Source organism: Oreochromis aureus, linkage group 7 (genome assembly GCF_013358895.1).
Source record: "Oreochromis aureus strain Israel breed Guangdong linkage group 7, ZZ_aureus, whole genome shotgun sequence".
NCBI lineage: Eukaryota > Metazoa > Chordata > Actinopteri > Cichliformes > Cichlidae > Oreochromis > Oreochromis aureus.
The window spans coordinates 29,604,503-29,617,141 of NC_052948.1; the positions used below are offsets into that span (position 1 = coordinate 29,604,503).

The 12,639-nt window shown below is 41.5% G+C and overlaps 1 protein-coding gene across 1 annotated transcript; it reads left to right on the forward strand.

Annotated features, from left to right (window-relative positions):
- Positions 1–1,221: 1,221 nt before the first annotated feature.
- Positions 1,222–12,572, forward strand: il7r (interleukin 7 receptor). Its single transcript, XM_031741076.2, has 9 exons — positions 1,222–1,326; positions 2,649–2,927; positions 5,103–5,244; positions 5,330–5,487; positions 5,691–5,842; positions 6,453–6,609; positions 6,696–6,807; positions 6,886–6,958; positions 7,721–12,572. The coding sequence occupies exons 2-9, from the start codon at positions 2,840–2,842 to the stop codon at positions 8,120–8,122; spliced, it is 1,284 nt and encodes a 427-aa protein (XP_031596936.1). The 5' UTR covers positions 1,222–1,326; positions 2,649–2,839; the 3' UTR covers positions 8,123–12,572.
- Positions 12,573–12,639: the final 67 nt, after the last annotated feature.

Sequence of the window (12,639 nt, forward strand, 5' to 3'; positions counted from 1 at the left end):
TAAACCAGTGCTGCTTCAAACTTTAACCCCTTTTCTCCTCCGACTGCGGTGTTTGTGCAGTTCCTGCTGCCTTCATACCGTCGACTCTACAGATTAGAGGTTGAGGCAGCAGGTATTGCACCACAGTTTTCCCAGCATGCCCTGCGTCACGACCTGAAACATGCAGCGCGTCTGGCCCTGTAGCTGAGAAGGAAACAGAGCAAACCACGCTGAGGCTGCGGGCTGCAGAGAAACTAAATACTCATTTAGGGAAACAGAGAAGTTGTTGGTGTGAGTGGAATGAAACAAGACTACAAACTGACAGAAATCTGAACTCCTGACGTCAAAGCTGATGTCTTTAATTTTTCTGTAAATAATGGCGCGTTAACATGTGACCAAGTTCGGGGTGACCGGCAACCTTGCCTCTGAATTTGAAGCTCGTAGTAAACTAAAACAGATGCTGGCCTCATTTGAAAACAAACCAGAGTAGACAGGAAGTGGTTTGTAGGTTACTGGTTTGACTTTCAGCTCCATGGTTGCTGTTTGGCAAAGGTTCGCTCAGAGCTGCACAAACTTCATCCTCTCAGAAGTCTGGAAGACGACAGGTCTGCGCACAAAGATGGCAAAAAAGATAAAAAGTGTACAGTCTGGTCACAGCAGAGAGAACATTTCCCACAGACTGATAACTGCTATTTTTACCTTCTGGCTCTTTACATCCGGCAAGTTGAGTTTATTTATACAGCAGATACGTTTATAGTCTGTGCAGTTTTTGTCAGCTCTGACTCTGGACGAATAACAAACCCCCAAAACAAACCTTAGACACAAAGCTCCACATCGCCTCACCACTGTCGAAAGAATTCCTGTTTTCACTCTTTTCCACCTCTCATGACACTCAAGTTTACACTCAGAACATTTGATCTGAAGTCAATATACCACATAACACAAACACTTGTGCCGTACTGTGGGTCCATCCCTCTGCCCGTGGCATACCTGTGCAGACCTGCTGATGTTTAGTTTAAAGGTGAACACGAACTCTAAAAACAGCAAAAATATCACCAGTGTGATTCTAAGGGACAGAAATATGAGAGATAACGCACACACAGTCTGTGAGCACAGTTTCCATCTTTTTTTAACCCATTGATTTGTTTTGTTTTTCAGTTGTTTCTCACTTTCACTCACGGCTCGGTCAGAGTCAAGAAAAGACGCAGCAGGTCAATCGTTAACAAGTCGGGAGTGAAAGACCTGTGGGACGTACAGCACAGAAATGGGATAACGGGACCTTTCGTGTTCTTCATCCCTCTAAAGAAGAAACAAACTATTAAGTGAAAGTGGAAGCCATGTTCTCAGGTACTGCTACGCTCCTCATGTTAGAGCTTTGACATTCTAAACATCTAGATGATTCCAGAAGGTGTGAATGCATCCGTCTCTCCGAAGCACTGCTGCTGTTCTCGGTCTTACTAACACGACAAAAACAGTGACCTGTAATCATCACCGAGCTGCTGCAGCATCTGTCTGACCCCAGATCAGCTCCACCGCTCATTAAATCATCAGTGAGTCTGAATGTTCAAGACAAAACTTCATTCATGCTCATTTCTTTTCATTTCTTTCTGTTTTGGGGGCAAATCTCAGCCCTCTGCAGAGGAACGTTTTCTGTCTGTCAGTCAGTGAGATCACACATGAGCAGGTGGGATGGATTTCATGAACCTGGTCACAGTTCTGGTTGTATGACTTCACGGGGACTTTCTGAGGGCAGACTTGTAGGTGGGGAGTGATTTGGGAGGGGGGGGGGATCTGCTCAGGGGGTCTTTAGATGACTAAAGTAGGCATGTGTGAATGTAACCAGAGGGAAATGTGGTTTAAATATATGCTAAAGATGTATTAATAACTTTCACCTTAATGTGCTTGTGAAGAAGAAGCTGTTTTCCTCCATCAGCGACTTTGAGCAGTTTCTTCACACCTTCATCTCGGGCGGTGTGGTCCCTGCTCGGGTGTCAGTCTGTGGTTACTTTCAGGACTGCAGCTGGTCCAAACACTGCTTCTTCACCTCCAGTCCCTTTTAGAGTTCTCTGCTTGTTTTCCAGTCATTACTCTGCACCCGCTCACCGCTCTGCTCTCTGAACTTGCACGCTCCCTCAGATCTCAGAGGTCTGTTGGAGGGACGGTCCTGATCGAGGTCCAGGTTAAAACATCAGCTCGTCACTGTTTCTGCTCTTAAACTGAGGAGGGACTGAGTCTCTTCACATCAGGATACTTTTACACGAGACTGAGCACTGATTTTTTATTGTATTTTATAATTTTTTAAAGCTTTTTATTATGCTGCTAGCTGTTTGATATTGTCTGGTTTGGGGTTTTTTGTGATGTTTGTTGATTGATCTAAGATGATTTTCTCCTGTCTGAGACAATAAAGTAATCGAATCTTATATTAATTGTTCTTTGGTCTGCAACTTTTGATTTTATATTCGCTCAAAAATAAATGAACTCAAACATGTTTGCTCTAAATGTGTCTATGTAAGCTTCATTTCATTTGGTGTCAAAAAGAAGTTGCTGTGTCCATGTGACTGAACCCTGAATGTTCCTAATAATCTGTAATCTGAGAGTTAACTGTCCGTCAGCCTTCTAACCACACAGACCCCGCAGTCTCCTAATCAAGGATGTCTTCTGATTTACAGAGAATCTTGTAAGACCTCCACTACCCAGCATCGCCCCCGCCTCCTCCTCCTTCCTCTGCAGACTAGCCACTCCTCCTTCCTCTCTCCCAGCCTGCTGACGAGAAAAGCTCTCAGCTGGTGTGACGGCGGGTTACGAAAGAGCAGAGCGGCAGGTGAGCGTGTGTGCAGCTGGACGGAGACTCGGTGAGGCGATGCAGTTCGGCTGGAGGATCGCCGTGATGCTGCTGCTGCTGCCAGCTGTGTGTGAGGCTCAGAGCGGAGATGGAGACACCGACATGGGTAAGAAGATTTTATAACATGCGGTTAGCACAGGAATGTGGGAGGTTATCAGAAGCACCGTGAGGGTTGTGATTCTTTTACATTAGTATCTTTCACGGAAATAAAAATACAGAAAAATATCAGAAAATGTAAAGTTTGGATCTTTGATGGGGACTATATTAGCAGCACATATTATCTGAGATGAAGTATTGCACCTGTGGAGCACTTACCTGAGCATAATGGCTCAAAATTAAAAAGCTTCAAGAAGAGACTCTTTAAAATCTTTAAATGACTTTGGGCTCAAGTGTGGTTACGGTTAACTTTGAAGACCCGTGAACATTTGTATCTCTTAAGACAAAAACAAATGAATAATAATCATTTCAGGAGTTTATGAGTGACTCACTTCAGCTTTGAGGCACAAATTCGGAAGAAAAATGAAACATCTTTGAAGTCCCATCATCAGCTTTCAATATCCGGGATTTACTTAATAATCAGCCTTCTCGTGCACATCGGCTCATAGGCACAAACAAAATCAGAAGCAGTGATGTTATCAGCGTGACAGTTGGAAGTAAACACAGCTCCGTCTCTGAGCTCGTTGGGCGCCGCTGATGCTCTGCTTTCTGTTCCATCAGAGCTTCACTCGGTTCAGTTTCTGCACAGCGGTGGACTGGATCAGGTGCTTAAAATTCCTCCGGTGGTTAAATCTTCCCACATAACTGACAGTTTAGAGGTTCTGCTTAGTGCATGCAGTTTTAGTGTACTGGAAATACCCTACGTAAGCCATCCATTTAGCAGTAAAAACACATAAAAGCAGTTTATAATAAGCAATGGTATAAATAAAGTTACATGCATGTATTTAAGGTGAGCAATGATACTGTTCAGTGTTCAGGCAGTTAGAGTGAAGTAAAACAGTGACTGTAAATAACTGCAAAGTCAGGAAGAAAAGTTGTGGTTATTTTAACAACTTGTATAACACGATTTAATCATGCTGGCAGCTTCAAAGTGTTGTGGTGTTGAACATGGTTGTAAGGTCAACATGTCAAGTCACTGGTGAGATTTTGTCATGCAGCATATTGTGTTTGGTGAACAGAGACATCTACAGCCTCAGCGTTTTCTCCGTTCTCGCTATGGCAACCCGACCTAGTTTATCGTCCTGGGGTTGCCAGAGTGAGGGGGGGTCTAACCTAGCTTTCATAGTGTGGGAGGCGGGCTACAGGTAATCAGTGCTAACCACTGCACCCCCCTGTCCCAGATTAAATGCTTCCAATTAGTCTTATAATTAAAAACTGAAGCAAATTCTGTATTCATTTTTATGCAGATGATGCACAGTCAGTTTTCCTTCAACAAGTTACTACAGCATAATTATTTTTATGTTGCATCCTGAAAATCAAAGAGAATTATTTAAAAAGTATCAAATTGGAATAAAAATGTTCTCAAAGCACTTCATACTGTAGTGACAGGCAGCTGCAGAGGCGGGGTTTCAAAATTATGCTGATGATGCAGTTATCTACGTATCAGGAGGGACTCCAGTGTGCTGCTGAGTTATGTGATGGTTTCTCAGTAACTTCTGATTAGAAAGAAATCAGTTCAGCTATTTGGATATAGTCTATCACACCTTTCATGCTATGTAACTGTTTGTAGTAACCAAGACAGCAATAAATAATGTTCATATTATACCAGAAGATAATAAATTGGCATCAACATGAAATTCAGTAAACGTATAATATGTTAAAGTTTTACATTTTCATAAATGAAATCACCCAAGATCTACTCAATCAACACACATAACCACAGGAGGAACAGTCAGTCGGGCTTTGAACAAGCAAAACAACATTTATTCAGTCTTTTTTCACTCTTAAAGATCTGAAACACTCAGAGATAAAAGCATAAACTGGTGTGAATGACAAAGACAAATATTTGATCAGTGACATGGAAGTTTTCGATGTAGTTTGCATTTATGTTACTGCTGTTTCCTTTCCTGATTGTTTTCATGTCTGTGTTGGCATTTTGTATGTAAAGCTTAATCTTAAATCAGCTTAAGGCACATGGACTGCAAATCAGCCATGGTTAGACATCTTTGGTAGTATATGATATATATATACTGCTAACTGACAGAAAAAAAATTAAAAAGAAGAATAAGACAAGAGTGCAATACTCAAAAAGTGGAGAAATGTCTGAAAGTGTTTTTTCTCTCAGAGCCCAGAATCAGCTGCACATCTCACATCATGGTAGAAAGATGCAATTTGACCTGCAAGCTGGCTGAAGGCAGAAATGATGACGAGGACGATGAAGACGGTGGAGGTGATGGAGGCGACAGCATTGAGAGGATGACCCTGTGGTAAACCTTTGATATAATGCTCAGTACTGTGCTGCATGTCAGAGGAAATTCTGATACTGATGCAGGTCACTGCTCTTCTGTTCAGCTACCTTGATTATGACATCAGCGTAAAGAAGAAGTGCTTGGAGACATCCAGTGACACATTCAGCTCCCCAGACCTGAAGCCCTTGTCGGAACTCAGTCTGACCGTCCAGTTAAAGAGTGGTGTCAACATTTCACAAACACTCTACCTGAAGAACATAGGTAAACATGGCATCTGGTTACATTTTCAGACTTTACAAATACTAATAAACATCAGTAGCTGCCTGGTGAAGAGTCACCACTGCACTGCCTGTCAGACTTTATGTTCATTTCTTTTTTTCCAGTATAGAAATGTAAAAGTGTTAATTTCTGCCTGCCCAAAGCTGCTGTCATTACTGTCCTCTCTCTGTGTGCTGTCCCTGCAGTTAAACCAATGAGTCCTCAGGTGTTTAACATCACCTTCCAAGAAGAGTCTAACGAGGCTAAGATTTGGATTCAGATTCCGTACCACAAAGACTACCTGAAAGTGGACAACCAGGAATTCCAGTTTAGGATCGAGACAGCTGAGAAAACCCTGGTACAGTGATCTAAAAAGTATATTGTAGCACGAAAAGAAAAAGCTCAGAAGTGGAATCTCATATTCTACTTCAAGACTTTCAGGTTTTCGCTATAACATCAGACACAGTTTCTCCTACAGAGACTGTTGTATTGTGGGTTCTTTTTAATGTTAAACAATCTACTGAGTAAATCTTTCAGTGTTTGGTTTGCCCAGTTAAACCAGTAGGAGTCTCGGAAGCTCCTGTGACGAGCTATTAACTGGAATGCAGACAAATCTGAGAGCATCGTCTTACCTTTTCTCTGGTAGAATGCACCTGGTTCCAATCGAGGTCAAACTGATTTCCACAGTTTCTCACGCAATGCTAAATTTTAAGCATTCTCCTGATAATTTAATGGTTCCAATCACCAGTTTCAAACCTTACTGTGTAAAACATGTTGTTTCTTTTGTAAATTGTAGTCCCAGTAGAGTCAAAAGGGACCAGCGCTACATTACAGGTCACCTGGCATTTCTCATACTTATTGTATCTTGTACGAGGATGTGCTTCAACACAAAAAGCCTGTTTTACATCAACAATATCTAAAAATGTTTTGTAATGACTGAAAGTTCTTTATTTTCTCTTTGACCACAGACTGAGAACACCTCATCCCAGGACTTCATAAAAATTAACTTTGAACCCTTTGAAAAAGGCTCAAAGTGTTCCGTTAAAGTGCGAGCGCGAACACTCCCAAAGACTTTTCAGGGCACGTGGAGCGAGTGGAGTGAAACGTTCACTTTCCTTACCCCTGGTAAGAACAATAGTCTAGTCCTGCTGCACGACCTTTTTTAAACACATATATATCAATAATGATTTGTGTTGTTCTCCTTCCTGAAGAAAACCCCCAGAAGCAGACCAGTGGAGTACAGGTGGAAGTGTACCAAGTCGGAGTGTGTCTGGTCTCTGTGCTGGTGGTGACCTTTAGTATCATCGTCCTCTGGAAAAACAAGTATGGTGTCTGCTTTCTGTCAGAAAAATCTGTGTAGTGAGTTTCCCTCACTAAGTTTCTTTCCTTTTTATTCCACAGGATATTTACCTACATGTGGCCAAGCATCCCGCATCCTAAACAGACTCTGGTGCAGATCTGCAAGCCAAACAATGTGAGTTATCCTACTGACAGATAAAAAAAACAACTTTGCAAAGCAACATCATGTCATGTGTGTGCGACAGGACCACTTGTAGAAATCACAACACAAAATCTATAGTCAGTGTTGTCTTTGTGCACGGCGTCATTGCTGGTGTGCAGTGCACTTAGATGAGATTTCAGGTGGTGGTACCCCTACCAAAGAGCAATTGTAGTCAAAACTGTGGCATCAACATAGTGCCATAAACATTCATATTGAAGATACGTTTCTATTGACCAACTTGCTGAGCTATGCTGAGCACACCAGCTTATAAACACAGTTTGAAAAACCTCAAGCATTGCTTTGTTTTTTGATGTGACACCAGGATTTTACAGCACAGTGAGCGGTGCATCAGTTGTACTGATTAATGCTGACATTGCACTCTTGACCTCTCTGGTACAAACGATATCAAACAGGAACTACAGGTTCATGAAACTCATTTTGACATGAATCTTTTGAACTTTCAGTTTGACTGGTAAGAAACACAAAAATTAGCTGTCTGCAGCAGACATTTAACTAACTATGTGAAATTCTGGCGTGCCTCTGCACCGCCCGTTGGTTTTTGCTGTTTGGCATAGTGATCAGTTTTTTTAGAGGTGTTAGATCAAACTGCTTTTAACTGTTGCACTGTAAGGCAGTTAGAACCAATGTATTTAATTGTAGTTGTTAAGACAAAGAACATGACAAAGGAGCTTTTGATTGGCCGTAGACAAATATGATGTCATTCTGGTTTTGCAGCCTCTGTTGCTGACCTTCAGACCTGAGGTGTTCAGTGATCTCAAAGTCTACCCTGTGAAGACGACAGCATGTGAGGAAACAGAGCCTGCGATCAGTCCTGCATCTGCTGCTGCTTACAGCGCTCAGTCGAGGGAACCTTGCTCCACCGAGAGCTCAGATTGCAGGAGTACTGCCAGCGCCAGCACCGAGGAGCTGGAGATCTCTGCCTTGTTGAGCAGGAGCTCGTCTGAAGCAGAGGACAGCCTGTCGAGCAGCAGTCCGTCCCCCGTTCACATCCTCCAGCTTGGGGAGAGACCCGAGCAGCCTGAGCAACAAGTTGAAGGCAATGAGTTTGAGGTGTTTGGAGTGAATCGGCAGGAGGAGGCTTACGTCACCATGTCCAGCTTCTATAAGATCAAGTAGGTGATGCATTGGTGAGCTAACAGGATCAGAGACTGTACTTATCAAACTTCAGGATGCTCTAAAGCAAAGAGCTTCCAACTTCGCGAGGTCTTCAGAACAAAGTGAAAGAACAGGAAGACAAACATGCTGCCTTTTAGTCCGGATGTGCCTATCTACCACTTATATTTTACCTGGATTTCAATGACACTGGACCTCTGTCCAGAGGATGAAACCTCTGGCATTCATTACCAAAAGAAAAATCACTGAATGGAGTGCTGAAGTTTGTTTCACTTTACAGAAATCAAGCTTTTACTGGTGAAGCATCTCATCTGGATTCCCATTTGCGCATAAACCTAGGAGGATAAATTCCTTCAAGTTTTGTGATCCTTTGACATTTATTTTAACTCCATCTTGGCATTTTGTAGCAAATATACACAAGAATTACTCAGTTTCTGCTATGACGTTTGGTTCAGACATTCCCATCAGGATGAACTGTGATAACATTTATTAATTTCACACCATCGTCATTCATTATGTTACACATCCATCACTTCGTCTCAGCTGCACTCTGAGTTTAGCAGAGTTTTTTAAGCATAGCAGCCTCAACAAGCTGCTAACATGAGTGGAGACTCTTATTCCCCATTGCCACTAAAGTGGAATGGGTTCTTTTTCTGATTTATGAACATATTTTTGCATCTTTTGCACCAGCATTTTAACTCAAAATAAATCGGCTCATCTTTGTATAGAAGCTGGCTCCCAGCTGGGACTTTAGAAAAAGGTTTTGAAGTGCTAGCCGTGATAGGATTAGCGGGAGTGTCACATTTTACAGGCTGTAAAGCGAGAATAGACAACACCTTATGTTAGAACCCTTAAATCCTTAGTTGGAAATTCAATTCAGTTTTATTTATATAGTGCCAAATCACAACCTTAAGATCACCTGAAGGTGTTTAATATTGTAATGTAAAGGCCCTACAATGGTACAGAAAAAAACAACAACAATCAAACAACCCTATGAGCAGGCATTTGGTGACAGTGGGAAGAAAACCTCCCTTTTCATAAGAGGGAACCTCAGCAGAATCAGGCTCAAGTGCCGCCATCTGCTGCGACCGGTTGGGGGTGAGGGGAGTCTCCATCAGTGACTCTTTTCAAAAAATTCACCAACGTGTAAATTTGTACTCACTTTGGTGTTTCTCTCTGTTCCTGAGTCATTTTCTTGGACAGTCAGCCATCAACAAGCTTGCTAAGAAAAAAACAGAAAAAAAATCGTTTTATGCAGTGGAGCTGCTCGAAGCTCATATTCAAAGACAGCAAAACATAGCGTGTGGTTAATTTTTGTGACTCATAAACCAAAAAACATTTGAGACAACTAAAATAACGATGTGTTACACGTTATTCTACCAACATGAACTTAGTTTGTCTCTGCTCATTTATAATCAGTTTTATTTTAATATGTTTAGTCACTGCTGTTATTTTGAAAGACTTCATTGTGATCAAGGAAATCTCGGCAGAAATGTGATAAATTGGCTGTTATTCTTGTGCTTGTACCAACAGATTTATTTAGCTTTAATCTTTCACTTGAACCCAAAATGTAGCTTTGAGTAGAGCAGGCTGTTGACCTGCAGCTCTGAAATATAGGATTTATTTTGTTGCTTTGAGGCCAACTGTGTTTTCATACATGTTTTTACTGACATACCTCCACATGTAGTCATTTGTCGTTGGAGGAATCATATATACCTGTGTTTTTGCCTGTTTTACTACATATCATAGAATAGTAGTTTTCAGATAAAACTACCTCCCAGGCAGCCCAGCGTCTAAATGATCACTTCATCTTTTAATTCAGCATTATGGATCGTGTTGGCTGCCTGGGAGGTGGTGAACAGCTTCAGTTGACAGATGAATGACAAATGAAAGTTAACTTGATATTTAAGAGTGTGGCTCACCTAAAGAAACCCTTTAAACCTCTAAAGTACATCTATATTGACCCAGTGTACTACCTAAATGGCCAAAACACCCAAATGAAAGAGCCTTCAAAGCACCTAACTGGTTGCTAGATCAAAGCTCCTACTTTACCCATCTAAAGGGCCACAAGAAATAACTAAAATATTACTAGAAGCTCGTACTGGAGGCCATTAAAACCACATAAAACATCCCTGATACCTCCTGTGTAACCACAATCCCCGTAAATGAACCTGAGTACATTCTCAGTGTCCAAAAGGAGCCACTACAATTAACCAAGGAACCACAAAGAGACCTATAGAGCCCTATAAAGAAGAACCACCTAAACGATCTGTGGAACATTTTTATCGGTTAAAAGGACCTGTAAGATCTCTACAACCTAAACTTTGAGTCACATGACCACAACCTGAAGGACTCTTGGGACCTGCTTTTTATTCTCCAGGTGTTGTAGAAATGAATTTAATTAAACTCCGGCTCATGGATTTACTCATAAATTCTCAGTGCTCCACCTCACAAAAACCACAGTCTGGTATAAGAAGACCTGCATATCAGATTTTTCAGTTTGTCACCATCTGTGTTTTATTTTTTTCTCATTCCTGAACCAAAAGATTGAACAACATCAGTGAGGTCATTTAAAGCTGCTTGTATTTAAACTCATCTGCACTTCAACTCTTTGGGAACTAAAACTCATGCTGCAGCGTTCACCATGCAGGTCAAACAGGATCACATGTAAAGCCTCCTAAAGCTCGTCTGAATCACAGTACAACACCCAAAGCTGAGGGTTACTTAGAAGTTACCATGTTTTTGAAGGAAAAGCTAATTTGCTTTAATTTATAGTTAAAGTGAACATAAATAATAACTAACTAAATCATGAAACGTAAATTTGTCTTGGAATATCTACATCAGACACAAGAATGCAGGTTTATCACATTAAAAGGCTGACTCATTGTTAGAAAAACCCTCCAATCATGTTAGTAAAGGTGCTGTACTAATTAAGTAGTTACACACTGGCAATCTCCTGACATCTTCAGGCCACTAGGCAAAAATGTGCATACTCACTTGTTTGGCAAGTGGTTGCTAGCTGTTGCTGGGTGAAATCAACTGCATGGTTGCACTATGTCATTGCTTTGGTCACTAGCAGGCTGCTACGGTCGCCTGCAGTTTGCATGGAAGACACAGACTTGTCTGCAAACACTTTTCAACTGCTTTCTGAGTGGAAATGAAAATGAAGTCAGACACAAACTGCAAACGGTGAATGTTTGAATTCAGAGTAAAAGTTGTGCCTCAATTAACACATTTCAAAAGGCACATCTTTTATTTTGAAGGGAAACTTGCTCTGTTTCCAGTTTGTGTCTGACTTTTTTACAGTTTTACTTCCACTCGGCAAGTAGTTAGTAAATGTTTGCAGAGAAGTCAGCAGCCTCCATGCAAAGTGAGGCGGCCGCGATAATCTGCAAGTGACCAAAGCCACAGTCACAATCAGCAACCTTCAGCAGCTGCTCACCAACCGGGCAGGAAATACACACTTTTCACCAGCAGCCGCTGGTTGACAGTGAGTCACTCACTGGTCTCTAGGCCTGTATGACTGTGGCTTTAGTTTCAGAGCAACTGCCAGCAACCAACAGCAACCACTTGCCAGCCGGCTGGGGAATACACCTTTTTCTCCTAGCAACCCGTGGTTGCCGGGGGCCGGCCACCGACCGGTCTTAGCAGTGCTCTCTTGAGAGTAATACACACCAGTGTTATTTTGTTTGTTTTCTTCTTGTGGCTGCAAGGCATCACCTTCATTTCTTAGAACACGAACACAGCCTGAACACCACAGCCATTTTAAAGCTTCACATCTACACAGAAATTCTCCAGAGATGCAACTCGCCAGATTTAGTACACCTATAATCAGTATAGCAGTTTTTAGGTGTGCCATCATGGTGGGAAAAGGTTTTTCTAATAATCAATAAGCCTCTTAATATTATCAAACTCCATTCGAGAACATCACGTACCATTAGAAAATAGATGATTGCTTTACATGGGCCTCTTTACACATACATAGATATTCCATTAAAAGAATGATTAGTTAGATAGCAATCACTTAATTAATCATTATTTCTACTTAACATCCATTTATGACTCTCTCAATCAGCTTTTCCTTCTGAAAACATGACATTTCAAAGTGATCTCCAACTTCTGAGCAGTCGTGTACGTCAAGTCCACGCACGCTCAGCTGTCTGTAGGCGGGTTGTGGATGCGTTGCTGTAGCAACTGTTTCTGTTTGTAGTCATGGAGATGCTAAACCCAATGCTGCTGCTTCAATATCTGACACAACCGACCTCACAATGGCTGAAACAAAAACAGGAATGTACGCTTTGTACTCAGAAACAAGAAGTCTGTAATCTGTACTAAATACAACGTAAATACTTTATGGAAATGTCTAAATGTACTTGTGTTGATGTAATGTGGAATTGTTTTTATTTAATCACAATGCATATCAGTGTATATTGTAATAAAGTGGAAAATGAAATCCTGCTGTTTCCCTGTGATGTAATTAGTGATAAAAAAAATGTGCACAGGATCCAAAATGACAAAAG

What these genes read in the sequence shown, in the direction of transcription:
- il7r (XM_031741076.2), top strand. Translation starts at nt 2,840, where the DNA reads ATGCAGTTCGGCTGGAGGATCGCCGTGATGCTGCTGCTGCTGCCAGCT. An exon ending in AGACAGCTGAGAAAACCCTG is followed by an intron (nt 5,843 to 6,452) that starts GTACAGTGATCT and finishes CTTTGACCACAG; the next exon opens with ACTGAGAACACCTCATCCCA. An exon ending in AGATCTGCAAGCCAAACAAT is followed by an intron (nt 6,959 to 7,720) that starts GTGAGTTATCCT and finishes CTGGTTTTGCAG; the next exon opens with CCTCTGTTGCTGACCTTCAG.